Below are 19,747 nucleotides of genomic sequence, written 5' to 3' on the forward strand. Positions count from 1 at the left end.
GATATATTTCAGTGTCAATACTCTTGCCTTTGGGTCATGCTTTCTGCACGTTTTCTGTGTTCTCTTGAAATTACAACTTAAATATACCTTTATTTTATGTCAGTGTAGTGGGTTTTGGTTCTCTATTTATTTAATAATTCCCCTATTTGTCATATTTCAAAACAAGCAATCTGGCCCATACTTCATTTAATTGCTTTGTAATTGTTGTTATTTTTCATTAGTTTCTTCTTGATTATGTGCAGCGTAGAAGGCTGCTTTTTACAGTGTTTTTCATTTTGCCCTCTTGAAACACTGCAATTGTTGTACATGTAGATAAAGAAAACTTCTTAATTTTGGGGAAAAAATTATGAAATTATTTACTTATTTGGCACTCATACAAAAAAAGGAAAAATGACAGAAAGTAGTGAGGGGGCCTAAGAAGAAACCATGGGTCTTATAAAATTAGACCCTTGGCATAATACGTATTGAAGAACTACTATGGAGTAGGATGGTGGTGGATGGCCTAATGTTCAGTTATTAGAATATGAATTTTGAGTTAAGATTTAAATGAGGGCAGAGATCCAGTTAACAATACCTTGGTCATGTTGTGATTGCTATATTCAACAGTCCCTGAGTCCATACCCAAGTTCTCCGTTAACACCAGATTCTGAAGAGGGATTCATAATGAATATAAGGGAAGAGGGTAGATCCACAAGGGTGCGAAACAGACCAAAGCCTCAGCCTGCAAAGAAGACAAGAGTCAATGCTCAGAGGTATGGTACTGCTATTTATAAATAGACTTGCTTGTGTAGGTTTCTTTGTTTTACCTTGTTAGCAAATTCACAACTGTATCAGGTAATTAATGCATGCATTGATGTGCAGCCTTCATCAGAATATGGATTTCATTTGAAGATACCATGCCACAGTTTTTGAAATTTTATGTTCAGTTTGGAAGGAAAAGGGACAAACACAGCTGGAGGGAATAATGTTTGAACTAAAATTGGATAGTTACCTACATGGCATAAAAATATCTCCATAAAATTCCCAGTTTCTTATAATATTCAACATGCAGAATTTGTGCACAGTACTATACACAGTTATGTATTTGTGTACTGTCATGTAATTGTTCAAAAAAAAAGAAATTGCTGAATTTACTGAGTTCTATGTTAGCTAAACATATTACTCTTTTAAAATATTAAATTTGACAAGTGCATTCTCTGTATTGTGTAAAATGCCACTCAGGTTTTATACAAGAGTGTTACTTGTGAATGGGCTCAGTTTTGTTCACATAATCCTCTTGGCAAATTGTCCAGGATAAAAGACTATTGATCACAGATAGATAATCTTGTTCCCAAGGACGATTGTTTTCAGTTAATGCTATTAGCACTTGGACAGTCATCAAGGTTTTCTCTCTCCATTTTTAGCATCAAAGAAATTAATTTGGTAATGTCTATTTGTTTGGTCAATATGTATGGTGTAAATAATGGCTGTTCATCTGCACAATATGACCTTGGCATATTGATGTTAACAGGTTCCACAATGTATGTTAGGTTTCCTTTGTAATCTGACACTCTTCTTTGAGGAAATATCAATTTAATTTCAGTCCTAATGCATGTATTTCTTGTTTGTATACAAACCTATTTTATTAGTTGAATTGTGACAATTGGAGAGGGGTATCAAATATTGCAGGAATATTAATTTATCTTGTAGAGTATGAGTTTCAGTTATTTCAACTAGTATCTGAGTGTTTAGTTTAGAAGGAGGATTGTATAGAGAGTATGAAAAGGATTTTCTGTTTGAGATGAAGGGGATTCCCACCATAACAAAATGTTTTTCAACTAGGAATTGCCTGGCTTTGGTGATGCACATGTTTCTAGAAAATTATGCATGACTAGCAACAGACAATCTCATTGAGAGAGTTTGGATGTCATTATCAGGACATGTTAGCTAAAGGTTATTTTGAAAGGAAGCAGTTGCAGCTAAACTTTGTCCAAGTTTCTTTTAGATGTGATTCTTGTATTATGTCCTTAGCTGGGCTGGTCCTATGTTTTGTAGATTAAGATTGTTTGTATCAGTTGTAATTTGTTTTGTTTTTGTTGGTAAATTTGCCTTTAATTACAGTAGTTGTCATGGAATTTATTTTATATATTGTTCTCCCACTTGACCTTGTCTGATTTAGCTGTTTTTGTGTGTCATTTTTCATTTTCAGTAAGTTGAAATCTCCTATCAAGGCTTCCCCAATTGGTTCCTGCACTGAAAGTAATCGTGAGAACCATGATATAAGTACAGATCATGAAAATTTGATGGTAAGAAGGCATTCCATTAAATGTAATAGGAAATGTTATGCTAGCGATAATTAATACTTAATGATATTGAACTTGTTTGAATGGATCTAAACCTGGTTCTGTTGGTAAGGGTATAGAAAACCTGACAATTCATATTGTTTGCATACTAAAATGAAAAACAATTTGTAATACACTACATACCATTTACTTTATCATCTGCATGCCAAAAAGCATTTAAGGTTACCATGGTCATTTGCTGGTGTCCTTAGCTAGTAAAATATCAATTTGGCCATTTTAAAGTCAACCACCACAAAATGTATATCATTGCAATGCTTATAAAATGTATATTCAGATCCAAATTTTTTCTTAAAATGCAAGTCAAAATAAATGAACTTGTTTCAGTTGGCCCTCTGTTCTAAGTCTTCTGTTAGCCATATATGTGTCATTGAATGATTGTGTTATTGAAATGTTTTTCAAATTCTTCATGAAGATAAGTTTGCGCTCACATATAACTGTAAATAACTCGCAACTCTTTTCAAATTGTGCCTTCCCTAACAGGAGATCTCGCCCTACTCTATGCCTCTGGATGGGTCAGGCCAATTGTTGTATGACAACTTGACATCTGACGGCTTTGGAGTAACAAAGAGACCATTGACAGACCCAGAGGATGAATTGTAAGTACTTTTCCACTTTTAACTAGACTTGTCGTAATCCTATCTAATAATATTGCAACTAGCAAATTGCTGATTTTGTTGTTATTAAGAAGCACAGTTCTGTTCTTGCCATAAGCATGGCTGATTGATGTGTTCTAAAGGATCTGTCATCTTGTGTAAAAATTAAAGCTGGTTGGGAAGTTGTTGCATTTTATGGGGTTATTTTTTGTCATATATAAAATCAAGTGAAGCGTCTTATTTTACTATGGAAGGTAAGTGCAGCCAAAGAAGTGACGGTGAATGAAAGAGAAATGGAAAGTAGAAAGGAAAGGTCGAGAAAGATTTTAAACAATTAACTTGAACAAGTTGTCCTTGGTGTTTCTGATAAAACAGACTCCAGCATAAAATTAAGCGATAACGATAAGCATATGTACATTTGTGTATGTTTATACAGCTTGATTCAAACACTATACTGAGTTTGAGACAGTGGAAGTTTATTTGAATCCAAGTTGTACTGTAAATAATTTGTTTTCTTACCAACCTACAGTACCAGTCAAAAGGATTGCAGCACCTACACGTGCGTAAAATGCGTGTAGCCTGCGTGTAGTATTCGTGGACAGTGTGTGGACGGTGTGTGTAATTATACGCGTGTAAAATTTACTGATCTGTTAGTTACACGTATTTGCGTGTAATTTTACGCAAATGCGTGTATTTTAATCCGAGGAAGACACCTTTGTTACTCATACATGCAGTTGCGTGTATTTTGCATAACAAAAAGCCACTACTAACTTGTATTTGAAACCTGTGACTCTCAATGTTCACAACAAAAAGTAAATTTCAAAGCCCACAAGCATTGCTAAATTAGTGGACTAGCTCGAGCACCTATCAAACAAATACTATTTTTTTAGTTTGTAGCAGTCCGCATTTCTGCTTAACATCTAAACTTAATTCTTAAAGATCTATGAGTTTTCGTTTACGACGTGCATTGCAACGTAAGAGCCCACTCAAACTCGCGTGATATCAACAGGCTGTGTAAACATTATAAAGCAACTGTTTTCTATCCGCAAAAACATTAATGTAAATATGACAATGATGATATTGTAACCATGTTTACACGTCTGTGTAGAACACACCTGCCTCTATAGGTAGTTAGTTTTTGATTTCAGCAATATGGGGTTCCTTGTCTTCAGTTTAGTTAACTTTTTTTTTACAATTTATCCCTAGTCAATTATTATTGTTAACTAGGAATGGATTGGAATAAAAGCAACTAACTGAGAGAAAATGAACCACATACACACTGTAGGTGATATAAAAAATTAACTGAGATAAAAAATAAGTTTAAACATATCTGTCCAATCAGAGTGGACCTGGATAAGTGACAGCATGTGAAGCTTACTGCACATTCTTGGCATCCTAGTCAAACTTCTTTTATTAATTGATACTCCTCTTCTTAACAGGGCAAGGAACAAAGTTTGTTCATTCTGCAATTGTGGTGTGGAAAAACGTATGTTTCATGGCAAACTCCAGAGATATGCACCAACACCTGGATTCGACCCTGTCAAGAAGCTCCAAAACAGACACAGACAGAATAGTGGCTGCGACCCTTTTAGAGACAGACTAGACTTAGATCCTTGTGATTCTGGACAGTTTATTGAAGATCACCCAGAGCCTCAGCCTGTTGTAACTCGCCGTGGACCTGGCAGACCACCTGGGCGTGGCCGGCGGAAGGGAATAGTTGTTGTGGGTTTACCTTTGAGAACTGGTAACCATGACCTGACGGTTGACAAGACAACATACGGAACTGTGAAAGAGAAGGAGCTGAGTGATGTATTTGAGGATGATGGTTTCACATGGGCTCATCACTGTTGTGCAGCTTGGTCAGAAGGAGTTAGCCAAACTGATTCTTATGACTTGATCAATGTTGATAAGGCTGTTGTCAAGGCTTTGTCAGAGGTATGCGATTGTGCATGTTTGGTAGGAAGGGTAGTAAATGTAGTTTCCTTTTTTTCCCTTTTCAGATACAGTATGATGTTGTCTTAAAAATCTTTGCATACCATATTCTAGTCTCTGCAAAAGCAATACCACAAAACATGTGGAATGACTGTCAGAAACAAAGATTTTTTTTATTTCTTTTCTTTTGTCTGCTTCCTTGTTCAGGTAAAAATATTATTTATTCCCTACTCTGAGTGGTAATATTGCTTTTAATTCTACAGCGATGTAATCATTGCAATCGATTTGGTGCAAGCGTTGTTTGTCAGATTCCACGGTGTGGGAAAACCTATCATTATCCCTGTGCAGCAAGCAGTGGTTCTTTTCAGGTTTGTCTTATTCCTTGAGTGTCAGGAAAAGACTGGAGTGACTTTCAGAGAGTAGTTATTTTGTGGCTCAGCCTTGAACTTTTAGTTGATACGTGCAATTGAACTTTAACTCAGTTGCTGAAGAGTACCTTGCACTGCCATGTTGATTGGAGATTCTGTAAACAGAAGAATGTAGACATAAAACTTTATAAGAACTGTTTCAGGGCAATTGAAACAAATCAGGATCTGATATAAAGGGAAACTGTGTGGAATTCTCTCAAATTCTCCCACTTGCTCTGAATGTGCAGAGACAATAAGGATAATTTCTGTTGACTTTGTACAGGGTTAAGGGTTAAAGTGTTAATTAACATTCGGGGTTTAAGCATTAATTAACAACTAGATTATGAGCTCGAACTTTCTATGAAGTGAAAGTTGACAAGGCATTAGTATATAGTAGTATTTGCATTACTATGCCAGCGAAATTCTTCTAATGCTTGAAAGAGGAGAGGTGGTACAAATTGGGCTGTGTATCTTAAGTAGCATGTTACATGGTGCGAGTATAACATATTTTTAAAACTGCTAATAAGCTTTTTTCCCTCCGGCACAGGATATTAAATCTATGACCATGTTGTGCCCAGATCATTTGGAAGATGCAGGACGTCTTGGTAAAGATTGAATCGTTTCACTACTCTTTTCCCTGGAATGTACCCATTTAAGTGTTGACGATTTCCTAAACTTAAGGGGCTCTAACAGTCGTAGAACTTTTCTTCCTGCATTTTATGGAAACTTAAAAATGATGTTATGGCAAATGGCAAAGGACAAAAATGAAACTTTTTGCGGTCTGTCTTCAGCTGTGTGTCCAGTAGAGTGAAAATATTTGTATTTGTGGTAAAAAGTAGAAGACGTTTTTCTATTTTGTATGATTTTTTTAAGAATTAGAAGAAAAGAACACAAAATCAGAGGTAGTCTTTGTTGTTTGCTGTCTGCTGGAAACTTTTTGCTGAAACTCTCTTTTGTTTGTTTCTTCTCTAGCGGCCAGTGAAGCAGAGTGTGTCCTCTGTGGGGAAGCTAAAGATTTTGGTGAACAGATATTCTGCACTAGTTGTGGCCGTCACTATCATGGTCGCTGCTTGGAGCCATCTGTTGATTTGACTTCACTTATCAGAATGGGCTGGCAGTGTCCAGACTGTAAAGTGTGTCAGGGTTGCAGGTTGGTATTGATTAGAATAATATTGATTTTTTCTAACATGATGGAAGCGAGAGACTGAATAGTTTTAAGTAGTCATAGTTATGATGACAGATTCTTGCAGTGCAGATTTCCCAATAACTCTTATTGGGCTTCACATAGTCCTACTGCTGTTAGTTTGTTGTATGTATGGTGCTAGTACCCCTCTTTCCTTTTTCTGATTACAGAAGCAGTATCTTAATATGTAAAAACTAGATGCTCTAAAGTGTTTACTCAGGCTTTGTACCACAGTATCAAATCGTACTTTACAAAAACGTGTATTGGACACAATAAAAGCAAATTAAAGAATCAGGATATTTTAGCACAAGAGTTCCGCTTAGATATTTACTATTGAAGTTGCTTCGTTGAGTATCCTCCTCATCCTATCGCAAGTTGTGGGTTTAAACCATTTTGGTTCAAGAATGAAGCACAACTGCCTTCGCACTGATGGAGAAGTTGTTTGCATAGAATTTTCGAGGTCTTTTTACAACTTATGGTGATTACTTTGTACATGCTAGCAAAAATTGTACGAAGTTTGTTTTCTGGTCGTGGCGATCCGAGTAAATTGTGTAGCTGAACATCTTTGCCGTGTTGCAATCTTAAACCCTTTTCAAGAGTCATATCTCCTTTGGAGAGCAAATAATCCCTTTCGAGAGAGCCAAAACGAATCATGATAAACTCCTTCATGAAAACAACAGTCCTGTGACTAGGCTCGAATTGCATTGTACATAATTTGCATAAACTTTCAAGTTGTGTATTTTGCGATAACTTCCAAGAATTTGCAACCCTTAACGCAGTTTATGAAGAAATATTCAAGCTACATATTTTTCTTGAATCAAGGCAGTAGTATTTTTAAAAAGGACTCCCATTTACAAGGGAAGATGTGGCATTCTGTTTTGTTATGTATTTTGGTTGCATGCTCGTCTAGTTCATGTCACGCAACATGATTTTCTTTTGCAGTCAGACACAGTTGTCTAAAACAATTGGCCATTGCTAAGACTGCTAAATATATTTGAACTACTAGTGAAATAACTGGCTAAACTATCGTCAATGCAGATTTTCCTTAGGACTTGGCAAGAACATTGGTTTGTCAATAATCCCGCACAATTCCCCACACAATCGAAGGCTTAATTCTCCCGCACAGTGTGCCTCCAAATTCACACGTTATTTTTTTCCTACATCCTACTAGAAAGCCAACTAACTTGGAGGTAAGATATTTAATTCAGTTACCGAAAGTCTTATCTTTACAACTTTGGAGATCGACATATTTTGCACAGTGCAAGAAACAAGTCGGCATGTTTTTAATGAGCTATGAGTCCAAAAACATTTTCGTATTTAGCTCATTTTATTGCAATATGATTTGTTTTACTGCAGTGTTCTAAATAACAGCAGTAGCCACATACCAGCATTTACTGCCTATTTTTTGCCAGTGTTTTCATAGATTGAACTCATACCACAATCGGCTCAATTGTTATCTCACGAGAACATTTCGAGCGTGAACTTTGCTTACCTGGCTGGCTTTCAAGCAATATAATTCGTGGACCGACCCTTTCTGAAAACGATTGACATCTTTGTATGTGAGATGAATGTATAAGGCGTGATTCTTGCGAAAACTTTCTTCGCAAAACACCGCATTCTGTCATGAGGAGCGAGCAATGTCGCGTTTCTTGCCCCAGTTTCCATGGTCTACGCATGGAATGCCTGGGACCATGACCCCCCTTTTGGCGTCCAAAACGCTAGCATTTTAAGACTCGGGCTCTCCTACAGAAGCCCGAGTAAAAAAAATGTGTGCCTCTTGGTTTGTGTCTCTGAAATTTGGCAGGCAGTTGATTTTAAAAGTAACTTCCAACCTTAACTCTGTAGGCAACCTGGTGATGACAATAGGATGTTAGTTTGTGATTTGTGTGACACTGGGTATCACACCTACTGTCTGGACCCACCAATGAGTACCATCCCCAAGACAGGCTGGAAGTGTCTGGTGAGTGACTGTTGTGTTGTGTATGTTAGTTGGGTGATCTGCCTCTATTGTGGAGTATTCAGATTGTGAGACTGAAAAAGTGGGTCATGAAAATAGATAGCAGGACATTCCCTCAACTGGTGATGTAAGAATATAGAGAGATTAGGAGGGGAATTTGTGGACAATTGGGCTCAAAGAAGTCCCTAATTTGATGATTTTTCTAAAGAAATGAGATTACTCTGTCCTGCAAAAGGTTCTATAGATCCCTTTTAAGGTGTCTCCATAGGGTAATCATTTATGGCAATGCGCGCGCAGTTGTTATGTTTTGAATGCTGTTTTTGCATTCGCTTTCACACCTAGTCCTCTCAAACTTATCACATATAGTAAGCAATGGTTAAAGAGTATTTTGCTATCATCTCTGTTAAAATTTTGGGATTTAGTCTTGAATTATAAATGCCTAAACAAATGTGTTTTTTACTGTTTTTATAGCTTTATTTGTGATTTTCATGAATTTTCTTCGGTGAAATCTTCCAAAATTTTTACATCACATCGCTTCCAGTGGTGAACGAATTTTAAACACGAAAAAAGTAGGGTTTGTAAAGGCAGTTTTTTTTCGATATTTTCAAATTTATGTCTCTTACCGCTGCAAAAAACCTGGTGTTATAGATTTCCCTGAAAAACGAGCTCCGACTAAAGTAAAATATTTACTACCAATCTGCCAAATTTAACGGAATTTCACTGAAGGAAACGCGATAAAATTCACTTTCAGTTTTGCTTTTTGTGCTCATGTTGATGTAATAAAGTATCGAAAAACACTGACATTTTCCTTTGAGCGCGCGCAGATTACTTCCTCAGCGTTCGTGCGATCGTAAAACTATAGGGAGCCACCTGAAGTGTGTATTATTTAAAGCTACCATTTAGTGAACAAAAGTTCTCTTTTTTTGTAGGGCTGCCGTCGATGTGAAGACTGTGGCTCAAATACCCCTGGGGGTGGACCTACTTCTCGCTGGCACCACAACTTCTCTGTGTGTGACAGTTGCTATCAACAACGCAACAAGGGTCTGTTTTGCCCATTATGCGGAAGGGCTTACAGACAGTTTACTGATGTTGCCATGGTGCAGTGTCTTTCCTGTGAGAAGTGGGTCCATGCTAGCTGTGATAACATTGACAAGGATGAATATCAAAAGTACAACTCCAAAGATCTGCCATACTTCTGCCCTAACTGCAAGCCAAAGAAGGGTTCACTGCAACTTTTGGTAAGTGGTATTTTGATTTATTCTTTTTTTTCTTGAATTTCCCAGAACCTTCCTGTGTTGTTTTCCTCTATTTACCTGTTTCAAGTCAGTGTTGGGTTACTTTGGCCATATTTCGAAGCCCTGTTCAGTTTCTATTTCTTTCCATTTCTTGCATTGTTACTACAAACTAAATGCAATCTTGAGATGGCATTCCCGCTTTGGGATGAGATGATCACAATACACCTGGTACTATTTGTTGGTTTGTCAAGGCTAATCCCTAGTATCTATTAGTTATTCAAATTATATTTTGAGATGTCACTTCAAACCATTATTTATGTTGGTGTTTTTAGGACAAGAATCATGGAATTGATCTTGGATTTGATGAACCGCATAGTGTCATGGACATGAACTTGGGCTGTCCACCAGAAGAAGACAAGCGCACACTGACAATGGCAGGTCGTATGAGCCCTTGCAATGAGGACGAGGACCTTCTTCTTGATTCTCACTTGAATGCCCTGCGGCCTTTTGATCCTGTTCCTGATGATACAGAGACAATTCCAATGCCAAACCTTGATAACATTATGCCTGAGAAGTTGCCATTAAGTGAGAAATTACCCCTGGATGAGGAAATGGAAGTTGTGAAGTCTGATGAACTGGACATGTTATCATCAGCTGCTAGCCTGTCAGAGGCATGCTCATTACCATCCTTCTCTGTAGCTAGTCAGTTGATGGACAGACATCTGTCAGTTCCTAAAGCTCCACCTCCAAGTTATTATCAACCTCGTCACTCACTAATTACACCTCCAAAGTTACCAGGAAAGAGAAAGCTGACTAGTAAACTAAAGGTTTGTTCATGTACTTATAAAAAAAGTATGCACTATCAACCCCCTCTCCCAAACAAGTGGACTCCTTGTTAGTGAAAGGGCTTAATAATATGGGCAAAGTTAGAATTGGCATAGTGAGACTGACAACTGGCAACTGTTCCTTGAGGGATGTGTCTGAGTGAGTAGTCAATCCTCTCTAATTGTCTTCTGGTGGAACATATCCTTTCCAAGGTGGTGCAGCTCCCCTTGGTTTGGGGAGGTTGAAATTAGAACCTCAAGTAAGATTCCAGGCCACAACTTTAATGGCTGAAAATTTCAATCATCTTTTAGAAAGTCAGTTGAAATCAAAATACACAACTCTTCAGTGGTTTCCATTGAGTTGATTCTGTGTGTTTCCTTCTGCAGTCCAAGTCTGGTGGGACTCCTGCACGGAAGAAATCAAAGCATGGTAAACCAGGTCCAGGTCGTCCACCTAGTAAACTAAAAAACAAAGCAATGCCTCAGACATCACCTGGAAAGGAGAATGTGGTGAGTTAAACATGTTATTTTTATCAGTTCTCACTGAACCTCAAGTGATGTTGTTGAAATGAAAACAAGAATGTTGTGAGTTGAGATACCTCTGTTTGGCTTAATGTTTGGATTGTAAGCTCTTCACATCAATCACTCAACAACCTAGTTCAGCCATACTCTTGGCTACAAGCCATGTTAAGACCATGATTTTTCTATTTAAACACACACATACTCTTTTATGGCCCTTGTGTTGTTGCATTAGTCTGTAGTAAGTGGAGTACTCTTTATCTACAGCCCAAAGCTGCCAATGTGACAGACCACACAAGCAAGGGAGATGAATCTGAAAGCCTGCACACAACTCTTGTACTATTCTCAGCTAATGATGAATTCACCACTAAACAAGACATGTGTCTGTGTTGTGGCAGTTTTGGCAAGGGTCCAGAGGGACAGCTAATAATGTGTTCACAGTGCGGCCAATCTTACCACCCCTACTGTGTTGGTGTCAAGGTAATATACTCCCATTCAAGAGGAAAAATGATTTTCAGAACTTTTGTTGGGGTGGTTTAAGTGCTACATTGCAGCCACTCCAACCTTAAATGGTTACTTTTCCTCTTGTCTAACCTCCCTAGAATTATAACACCCATGTGCAAACAAGAAAGGAAAAGAAAACATAAACACCGCTTCAATTTGTTATTGTTTGTTCAATTTTTGTGTTTTCAAGACTTTTTTTCACTGCTTCTGAAAGTAAACACTGGAAAAATATTGGAAAGATAATTGAAGTATTGTTTCAAATCATGGTGGTGATGGGCTGCCTCTAGGAAAAAACAAAACAAATAAGTCTTGTCCAAAGTTCAATTGTCCTAGCTTTTAAAGGTGAAAATATACATTTTGTAAACTACCTTTGGCTATTCAAAAAGTAGTTCACATGTCATATGTAATTCTAGTGGATATGTGCTGCCCTCTGAGTAAGTTTGCAGGTATGCCCTTAAACTGGGGAAGCTAATGTTTCACTAGATGTAGCATGGGTAAGAATTTGAGATGGGAGGAGAGGGAAGATTTGGCTCTTTACGAAGTTGCTGTCATAGAATTGAACTTTTGACTACCTAAGGCAAATAAAGTTAGTGATATTGTGGAGGGCTCACACCTGGTACTTCTGGATTACAGGAATGGTGCCCTTTTTACTAGACCTTGAAGAAAAAGTAACAAATGTTTGTTTTCTCACAGATTAACAAAGTGATTTTAACAAAAGGTTGGCGTTGCCTGGATTGCACTCTTTGTGAGGGCTGTGGTAAAGGAAGCGATGAAGCACGTCTGTTACTCTGTGACAGCTGCGACATCTCGTATCATACCTATTGCCTTGATCCTCCACTAGGACATGTTCCTCAGGGTGGATGGAAATGTAAATGGTGAGTCACTGGTAAAATGGTTGCTCTGGCACCCCACTGTTAGGCAGCCACCACAACCGGATCTTTATTGCAAATTGAACAAAACAGTGCACAGGTACTGAAAATTTCAAAATTTCACAAATGGCGAGGTTTGTAGATGCAAGCTAGGTAAAAATATTTAAGTACTAACTTGAAATCTTGATGTGGGTGGGTGAGAAAAGGTCAGTAATGGATGATGCTAAAGGCCACTGCACAGTAGCCGATTTTTTTGTCGGCCGACAAAAAATCTTCACTTGTTGGCTAGTGTACGGTGAATTCAGACAAGTCTGCGACAGTAGCGGGGCTTGTCGGGCGATATCTGACAGTGCTAGATCTCAAAAACGTCTTGTCGGTCCTTGTCAGCTAGTGTGCGATGGACCCAGACAATTTGTCAGGGCTTGCGCGCACCTCAACCAATTAGGAAATGTCACGAGAATCATGTCAGTGGAATAAGTGCCGTCTTGATTTTGGATGAAAGCCCCAAGCCTCAATGTGGTTAGCCGCGACAGAAAATTGGCTAGTGTGTGTTAAGCTGATTAACCCGATTTGAACTCGACAAAAAATCGGCTAGTGTGCAGCAGCCTTAAAAAAAACAACTGCCTGCCTATGGTCACATGATTTCTTCCCAGGACCTGGTGGTGCATGAGAAAAACAATTTCACTCATTTGTTTCACTCAGCCAGTGGAAAATTATGCTTGCTTTGGTATGTGTATGTTGTTTGGGTTATCAACTGTATTGTTTTGTTTGTCAGGTGTGTGACGTGCTTTGATTGCGGAGCTACTACACCAGGAGTTGGCTGTCAGTGGATGTCAAACTACACACAGTGTGGTCCATGTGCGAGTAAAACAGTGTGTCCCGTCTGCAAAATCAAGTACAACACCAATGACCTCATGATACAGTGTGCACACTGTGAGAGGTATGAACATTTTTTATGAAAATATGGGTTATTTTTTTCTCAAGTATCTGAGCGGGCCGGATTCCTAAATCCTCGAATTTGATTGGCTAATCATACACATGTGACTGGTCCAGCTTTTTACGATGTGGCCCATGGGCTGGATTTTTTCTTCGCTGCCTAAATTTCGCTCCTTAAAGTTGGTGGTAATTGTCAATCTTTTGCCTTTTTTATACTTCCATCGACGATCAGTCAACGCAACTTTATCTCTGTTCCCTTTAGAATGGGAAGGAAAGTCACTGTAAGTAAATTCAATTGAGTGTTTTGAAGTTGTGAGAGTTTGCTTAGTTGTTTCTAGCTTGGCACTGTAATGGCGCGTAATCCTGTGTTTCTCTCGCCATAAAATTTGAGTCATTTTCAGTCAAGTTTACCTCTGATCGTTGCTGTATTTAGGAGAATTTCTGTGGAATACACTTAACGAATTTCCTCTCTTTCTGCTATTCAATTTATGGTAGAAAAGTCTGATTTCAAGTGATTTTAAAAGCAACGACTGACAGAAATTGTTTTTGTAGTAAAACTTCAAACTTCGCATGAAATTTCACACCGCAAAAACAATTTTGGAGAACTTAACTGGTGAAATAAATGCAGCAAACATACAGTAGTTCGAAAAAAAATCTGTTCTTTAATGCATCTTTCTTTGTCTACTACCTGAGTTCCTTGCTCGTTGCCGAGATTTTTTACAAATCGTTAGAAGATGGCGCGGAAGCCGATTCAGTGACAAGAGTTGCATAAACTAACCCATTTGTAATCTGTAAAACCAATTTACTGTAGGAGAAAAAAATAAACATGTTATTTGCCGGCCTAGGGTCGGTCCAATCAGTGAAAAACTGTGACCTCGGGCTTGAAAATGCTGCCCTCGGCCTGCGGCCTCGGGCAGCATTTTCAAGGTCTCAGTCACAGTTTTTCACCATACGGACCTCCCAGCCGGCAAATAACATATATGTATGTTCTGGGTGTTTGCCATCAAAACTGAAAATGTGTATAGCGTGTTTCTGATGAGGTAATACAAGTTACAGTAACAAAGAAGCCTTACTTACTTTTTTATTTTGTAGATGGCTCCATGGCTCATGTGATGGCCTTGTTAATGAGGAAGAACTTGATCGAGCTGCAGAATATGGATATCACTGTTTGTATTGTCGGCCAAAAACCAAGCGTGCGCTTGTTGGTGTCAGTGGTATGTCTTGTAGAACTCCATCTGCTTCCCAACCTTTCCTCTCCTTCTTATCTTGTGCTGGAACTAATACTCTGCACGGTTAGTAAGTACGTCACTGTGCACTCTTCAAAATGCCCTCCACACTGCACTTATCACAGCAACGGGACTGTTTTGCTTCTTTTATTACATTGCAACCCAAATACAAACGTGTCTCTAAAATTGTCAGGGAAGTAGAACCAGGAAACATTTTGATGACAAGAAATGCTAAGAAGTGCAAAAAGCTAATTTTCAAGCGAGTTAAAAAAAAGTAGACTGAAGCTTTTTGTTTCTGGTTTTACTGCCTTTACTGAATTTTCTGTTGAAAAAATTAATGTGTGCAAAATTCATATACAGCCCAGCACTTTTGAACTGTAACAGTTTTTCTGCTTTCTAACATTTCGTTTATCTATGGCAGATTAGAACAATGACTTTAAATGGACACTGTTTCTTGGAATGTTCTAGCATCACATGCATGATACACTGGCAAAAATGTCAAATTTGTACTAGATAGTTTGATTTTTGTGAATGTAACTTCTGGCAGTTTGATTAATGTTGGTACTGTGTAAAAAGGTTGAAGGCACCAAATAAAAACAATAAACAGAGAGACACTTAGGTTTGATAAATTGGCTAGTCTGGCTTTGCACTTACTGCACAAATTTGCTGATGTGGAGGGTGTTTAAACTAAATCTGTTCTTCAATTCTTTACTCTTTGATCTTGTTATATTTTACCTAGCAATTCTGGGTCTGGACTGTATGCACTGCTTAAATGTTTCTTTTCCTCTGTGTGTTGACTTGAACATGTAGCTAGAGCCCTTAATCATTTCATGTCATTTCATTGCCAAGTCTCACTTAAAAAGTGCATCGACCTCTAAAGTTTCATAATTTCTATGGTTATCTGTTGTTAACATGAATAGGCACATGAATAGGCTAAAGTTATAAAGAAGAGACAAATGCCCATAGAAAACCAGTGTGTTGCTGCCAAAGGTTTCAAACAACTTGCAAGGAACCAAGTTTTTGAGGAACATTTTGAACAACTGGCTTAACATACATTAGATTCACTCCTAAACTGTTCCCTTCTTTTTCATACAGTTGTAGTGAGTACAAGAGCCAGTGTGTTACAATGTTGGCAATACCACCAAGATGTAACAAAATTCATGAGAAAGTATATTTAAAATTACACCCCGAATGTTTATGTTTCTATTGTTGGTCTTCAAAGCACAGAAGGATTCCAGGGGATCAGAGTCAGTTATATAGACAACTTCATTTAAACAGACACCATTTGAAAAGAATCCTTGACTATTCAAACAAATTGCTGTTAAATTGATGTAGATGTAGCCCCTGGAATTGAAGAAAAATTATTTTTTTGTGACAGTAGAACTTTGGTCAAAGATGGACCTGGCTTGAATGCCTCTTAATTGGGTAATGTACAGTCTCAAATGCATAATAGTTGTTACGAAAGTGACATCTAGAGCTTACACTTGGCAAGGCAAGAAGTGACATTCACTATGGCCTCAGCGGTATTTAAACTAGAAGACTTGAGTCAATGTGAATCGTAAAAATGGTCATAGTAGTAGTTATAGACCTACTTCTGTACAAGTATTGAAACCATGCTCTGCTTGGTAACGTTTGAGATTCCCTTTTTCTATATCATTGTCTTCTGTCCATTTCTGTACAGGTCCTCCATCACCCAAGGCAACAGCTTTGCATCACTATAGGCCTCCGTCTTTGTATGAACCCAACAGCTCTCAACCAAATGGGAAACCATTGCATCCTTGTCAGCGGGTAAACAACAATTTAGTGGAAGTGAGGTTATCCAACCACTTCAATAAAATGCAGATGACAGCATCTTTTCCTGCTAACAACATTGAACTGACTGAGTCTGGTGTGCGGCACATGAATAGGCTAAAGTTACCCCCAGGAAGCAACAGAAGGCGTGTGGTTAAGAGCAAGGTGAAGCCCAAGAAGTTTGGTATGCCAGGCAGTCCTCTCAAGAGAAACACCTTAGCTGACCACTTGCAAGGCAAAGATGCCATTTTCAACAGGGCCCTCATTGAGGATAATATCAACTTGGCAGATGACATGGACAGCCTTAGTAGCCAAACACCTTTTGTTCCTTCTAAGGTGAGCAGGCCCAGGCAATCCAACATTGGACGTCCAGGTATTGGTGGTTTTGTGTTGCGTGGTCGTGGCTCAGGGGGAAGGAGGTTTTTTGGCCGTGGTGCACGGGGAGGTATCAAGAGGAAAGGTCCAGGATTCCCTGTTATAGCACGTGGACCTTCTCATGTGAACAATCTGGGAGGCCAGCTGTCACAGGTATGTGTTGAACTTTGCTTCATCCGAAGTTTTAATCATGTATCCCTAATTGATTGGTTGGCTGAGGATTGATTGGTTCAGTAAGGATTTCCTAGCCATGCACAAGTGCTCAGATTTGGAAATTCTGGTATAAAATGTAGTGTACACTTTTTTTCACTTTGTGACAAACTTTTATTTAAAGTGTACCAAGTAGTAACTACAATTTTATATAAAGAGAGATCTGTTAAAATCATCCATAGGACCTGACCTGATGTGATGATAATGTAGATGGAATTTTCTGCTTGTGTTTATTTTGTAAGTTTTGAATCTTTTAACTTAGGAAGTTTGTCGGTAAACTTTAATCTTTTTGGTGTATTCCCCTTTTGACATGTACAACAGACATATCCAGGTGGACTGAACAGTTCAGCCTTTGGTACTAAGCAGTCTTCATTCAGCCAGTTAGAGCCATCAATCAATCAGGGAAGTAATGACAGTTGGGCTGATGGCAGTGATGAGACCGGCCTGAAGGAGTCATATCCTAAGTGGATGCAGGTAAGGCTGTGTGCTGTTGCAGTTTTACCTTTATGAGTTAGTTTGTAAGCATTGCACTGTTTTGAAATACATATAACAATATGTAAGGTGGACAATCCAAAGTGGAGATTCACTCTTATATGTAGTATATCTTGCAAACAAATTTTTAGGAGGCATTTTTTGGCAAAGAGCTCTTGGACACTATAGGTGGAGAGAAAAGATCAAAGCATGGTGGCAAGACACCATCAACTCCTTCTGAAGATGAAGATAGAGCAAACCAAGACCCTTTTGCACCAAGACAAGGTTCCATGCACCCAGAGAGAGAAGCTTCCTTTGCTGGATCAGGACAAGTTCCTTATCAAATGTTGGCTGGTGAAGAGCAACGGCATCCTCAACACTCAAACCAGGGACTTCACCAGGCAGGATATCCAAGGGGCAATCACTCCTTGCCGCAAAAGCATCACTCCGATTTGGGATTGAGTGGGCATGAGAGGTAAGAAGTGAAGTAATGTTTTAAGATTGTAAACCCTTTCTATGTTCTCAGGAGTATGGCGAAGTGGTAAATGTAGCTATAATACTTCCACATGAAAGATTTCCCAAATCAAAATATATTCCTAAATCTCATCTCATCACATATCTCACTTTCATCCATTGTGTGTGGCATACCTATAGTTACTCAACACTTAAGGTTGTAGTATAATGAAACTGTTAGTTCTGTTTCTTTGTTTTTGTAAATGGATGTGCTGTGTTTTGTTAGCTGGCAACAATCTGCTGGGACAGATCCATTTCCATCACATGCCCTCAGCTTGGCAGAAGATGTTCCCAATCCAGATGCCTTGTATAGGTCACTGGATATGCTTACTGATGACCTACCAGTTACTCAGGCCGATCCTCACTCAACAAACAGAGGTAAGAATGTTGTCCAGTCTGCCCCCTCAGTCATTCCTTGTAGCAGCATCTTGTGTTAGCACTGATTTTCAACCACAAATTGTCTACAATAGCAAGGTGCAAAGCAAAGGTCATCTTTAAGAGCTTGTGCTTGTGGTTTTGCTTTTTGAATGAGAGTGTGCTAATCTATACTGCTAGCATTTGTTTTGAACCTCTGGGCTAGTGGTGCTTAGTAGCAGCTAGAGATAGTTAACATCGATCTTCTTTTAACTTCTGCTGTGACCACTGTAAACACCTTAAAGTTCTTTTTGTATTTGTAAAGTACTTTCACAGCCACCCTCCCAACATCCTCCTCCAGCTGCGCCCACCTCCCGAGCACAGGTCCCTCAGGGAAATGACCTGGATATTCTGTGCAGTACAGGAGATGTCTTGCCTCACGTTGATGGCCAAGAAGTGGAGGAAATATTTCTTGATATTGAGAGAGAAATGAGCAACAGAGCGTTAAACTTTTTGGATTCTGAAATGGAGAACAACGTGGCCAATTCTCAAGAGCCATTTAATCAGGAGAGTGCCAACCCTGCATCAAGTCATGGTGTAGGTTTTCCATCTGGTCACCCTGTTAGTGCGTATGGCCAAGCTGCTGTTAGTCAGCCGTACAACTCTGGTGCTGCACATTTTCAAAATGTTTCTGGGAGATCTGGATTTCAGCAGGGACCTCAAAACCACATGGATGGGTTCTCCAATTCTGTTGTACCAGGTCCGCTTGGTTTTAATCAGAACAGTGTATTCCCAAGAGGAAGTGAGTTTGATCTGGATGACCTGCCAAAGGGACGACGCAGACCTCCAAGTCCTCGAGTAGACCCACTGAAACAGCAGCAGAAGTGGGAAGAGGATGAGAAGCTTGGTGCCATGGCAACAATATCACCAGTTCTTTATGCCAACTTGGAGCATGTTAATTTGAAGCAGGAGTATCCAGGTAAGGGAATGTGAGCAAAAGAAACAAAAAGTGAACTGATCGTGTTATTCTTTTGAGTACCCAGTCTCCATTTAAAGTATAGAGAAGATGTCACTAATGTAATGAAACCCTCCAGTTATAGCAGTTGCTTTTATCTTACCTTTTCACCTCCAGAGTGAAGCCTAAAATTGTTGCAGTTCTAAATTGTTTCAGCTCCAGCATAAGAACCCTACATTGTGCATTTTGCATATCTTGAACAGTGTAGTAGTAGCGATTTTTTCTCAGCAGTTAAAGTGCCCATAATGTCAGAACTTTTTTTTCGCTCATCTAATTCTATATTTCACCTAATGAGCTTCTGCGAAAAAATGTTTCGATTTGGATAAAACGCCATTTTTTTTTTACGAATCTTTACAAAGTTCAAAATTCTATTTTCTTGCGGTCGACCCCTGCTGCTGATCACAAAAATAACGTGCTCAAAATGGCCACGTGACTGATGCCTGTGACGTAGGTTCAGGAACCTACGATGAAGACGGATGTTGTTTTCTGGA

The 19,747-nt window shown here is 38.8% G+C and overlaps 1 protein-coding gene across 2 annotated transcripts in view; it reads left to right on the forward strand.

Moving 5' to 3' along the window:
* Nucleotides 1–19,747, forward strand: part of LOC110062425 (uncharacterized) — a 44,493-nt gene that overhangs the window by 3,739 nt on the left and 21,007 nt on the right. The window contains exons 3-22 of one of the 2 annotated variants that reach the window (XM_089285087.1): nt 607–752; nt 2,189–2,285; nt 2,823–2,938; nt 4,375–4,870; nt 5,131–5,235; nt 5,822–5,879; nt 6,247–6,424; nt 8,303–8,417; nt 9,344–9,652; nt 9,982–10,476; nt 10,861–10,983; nt 11,260–11,472; nt 12,190–12,371; nt 13,141–13,305; nt 14,394–14,593; nt 16,209–16,846; nt 17,225–17,377; nt 17,527–17,849; nt 18,114–18,265; nt 18,567–19,220. In XM_089285087.1, the coding sequence (XP_089141213.1) occupies nt 607–752; nt 2,189–2,285; nt 2,823–2,938; nt 4,375–4,870; nt 5,131–5,235; nt 5,822–5,879; nt 6,247–6,424; nt 8,303–8,417; nt 9,344–9,652; nt 9,982–10,476; nt 10,861–10,983; nt 11,260–11,472; nt 12,190–12,371; nt 13,141–13,305; nt 14,394–14,593; nt 16,209–16,846; nt 17,225–17,377; nt 17,527–17,849; nt 18,114–18,265; nt 18,567–19,220 (4,918 nt within the window). The remainder of the gene's footprint in view (nt 1–606; nt 753–2,188; nt 2,286–2,822; nt 2,939–4,374; nt 4,871–5,130; nt 5,236–5,821; nt 5,880–6,246; nt 6,425–8,302; nt 8,418–9,343; nt 9,653–9,981; nt 10,477–10,860; nt 10,984–11,259; nt 11,473–12,189; nt 12,372–13,140; nt 13,306–14,393; nt 14,594–16,208; nt 16,847–17,224; nt 17,378–17,526; nt 17,850–18,113; nt 18,266–18,566; nt 19,221–19,747) is intronic. The other variant, XM_089285088.1, reaches the window with a different exon arrangement.

This window comes from Orbicella faveolata, unplaced genomic scaffold, assembly GCF_042242905.1.
Source record: "Orbicella faveolata isolate gen_17 unplaced genomic scaffold, um_ofav_v1 contig_13, whole genome shotgun sequence".
NCBI lineage: Eukaryota > Metazoa > Cnidaria > Anthozoa > Scleractinia > Merulinidae > Orbicella > Orbicella faveolata.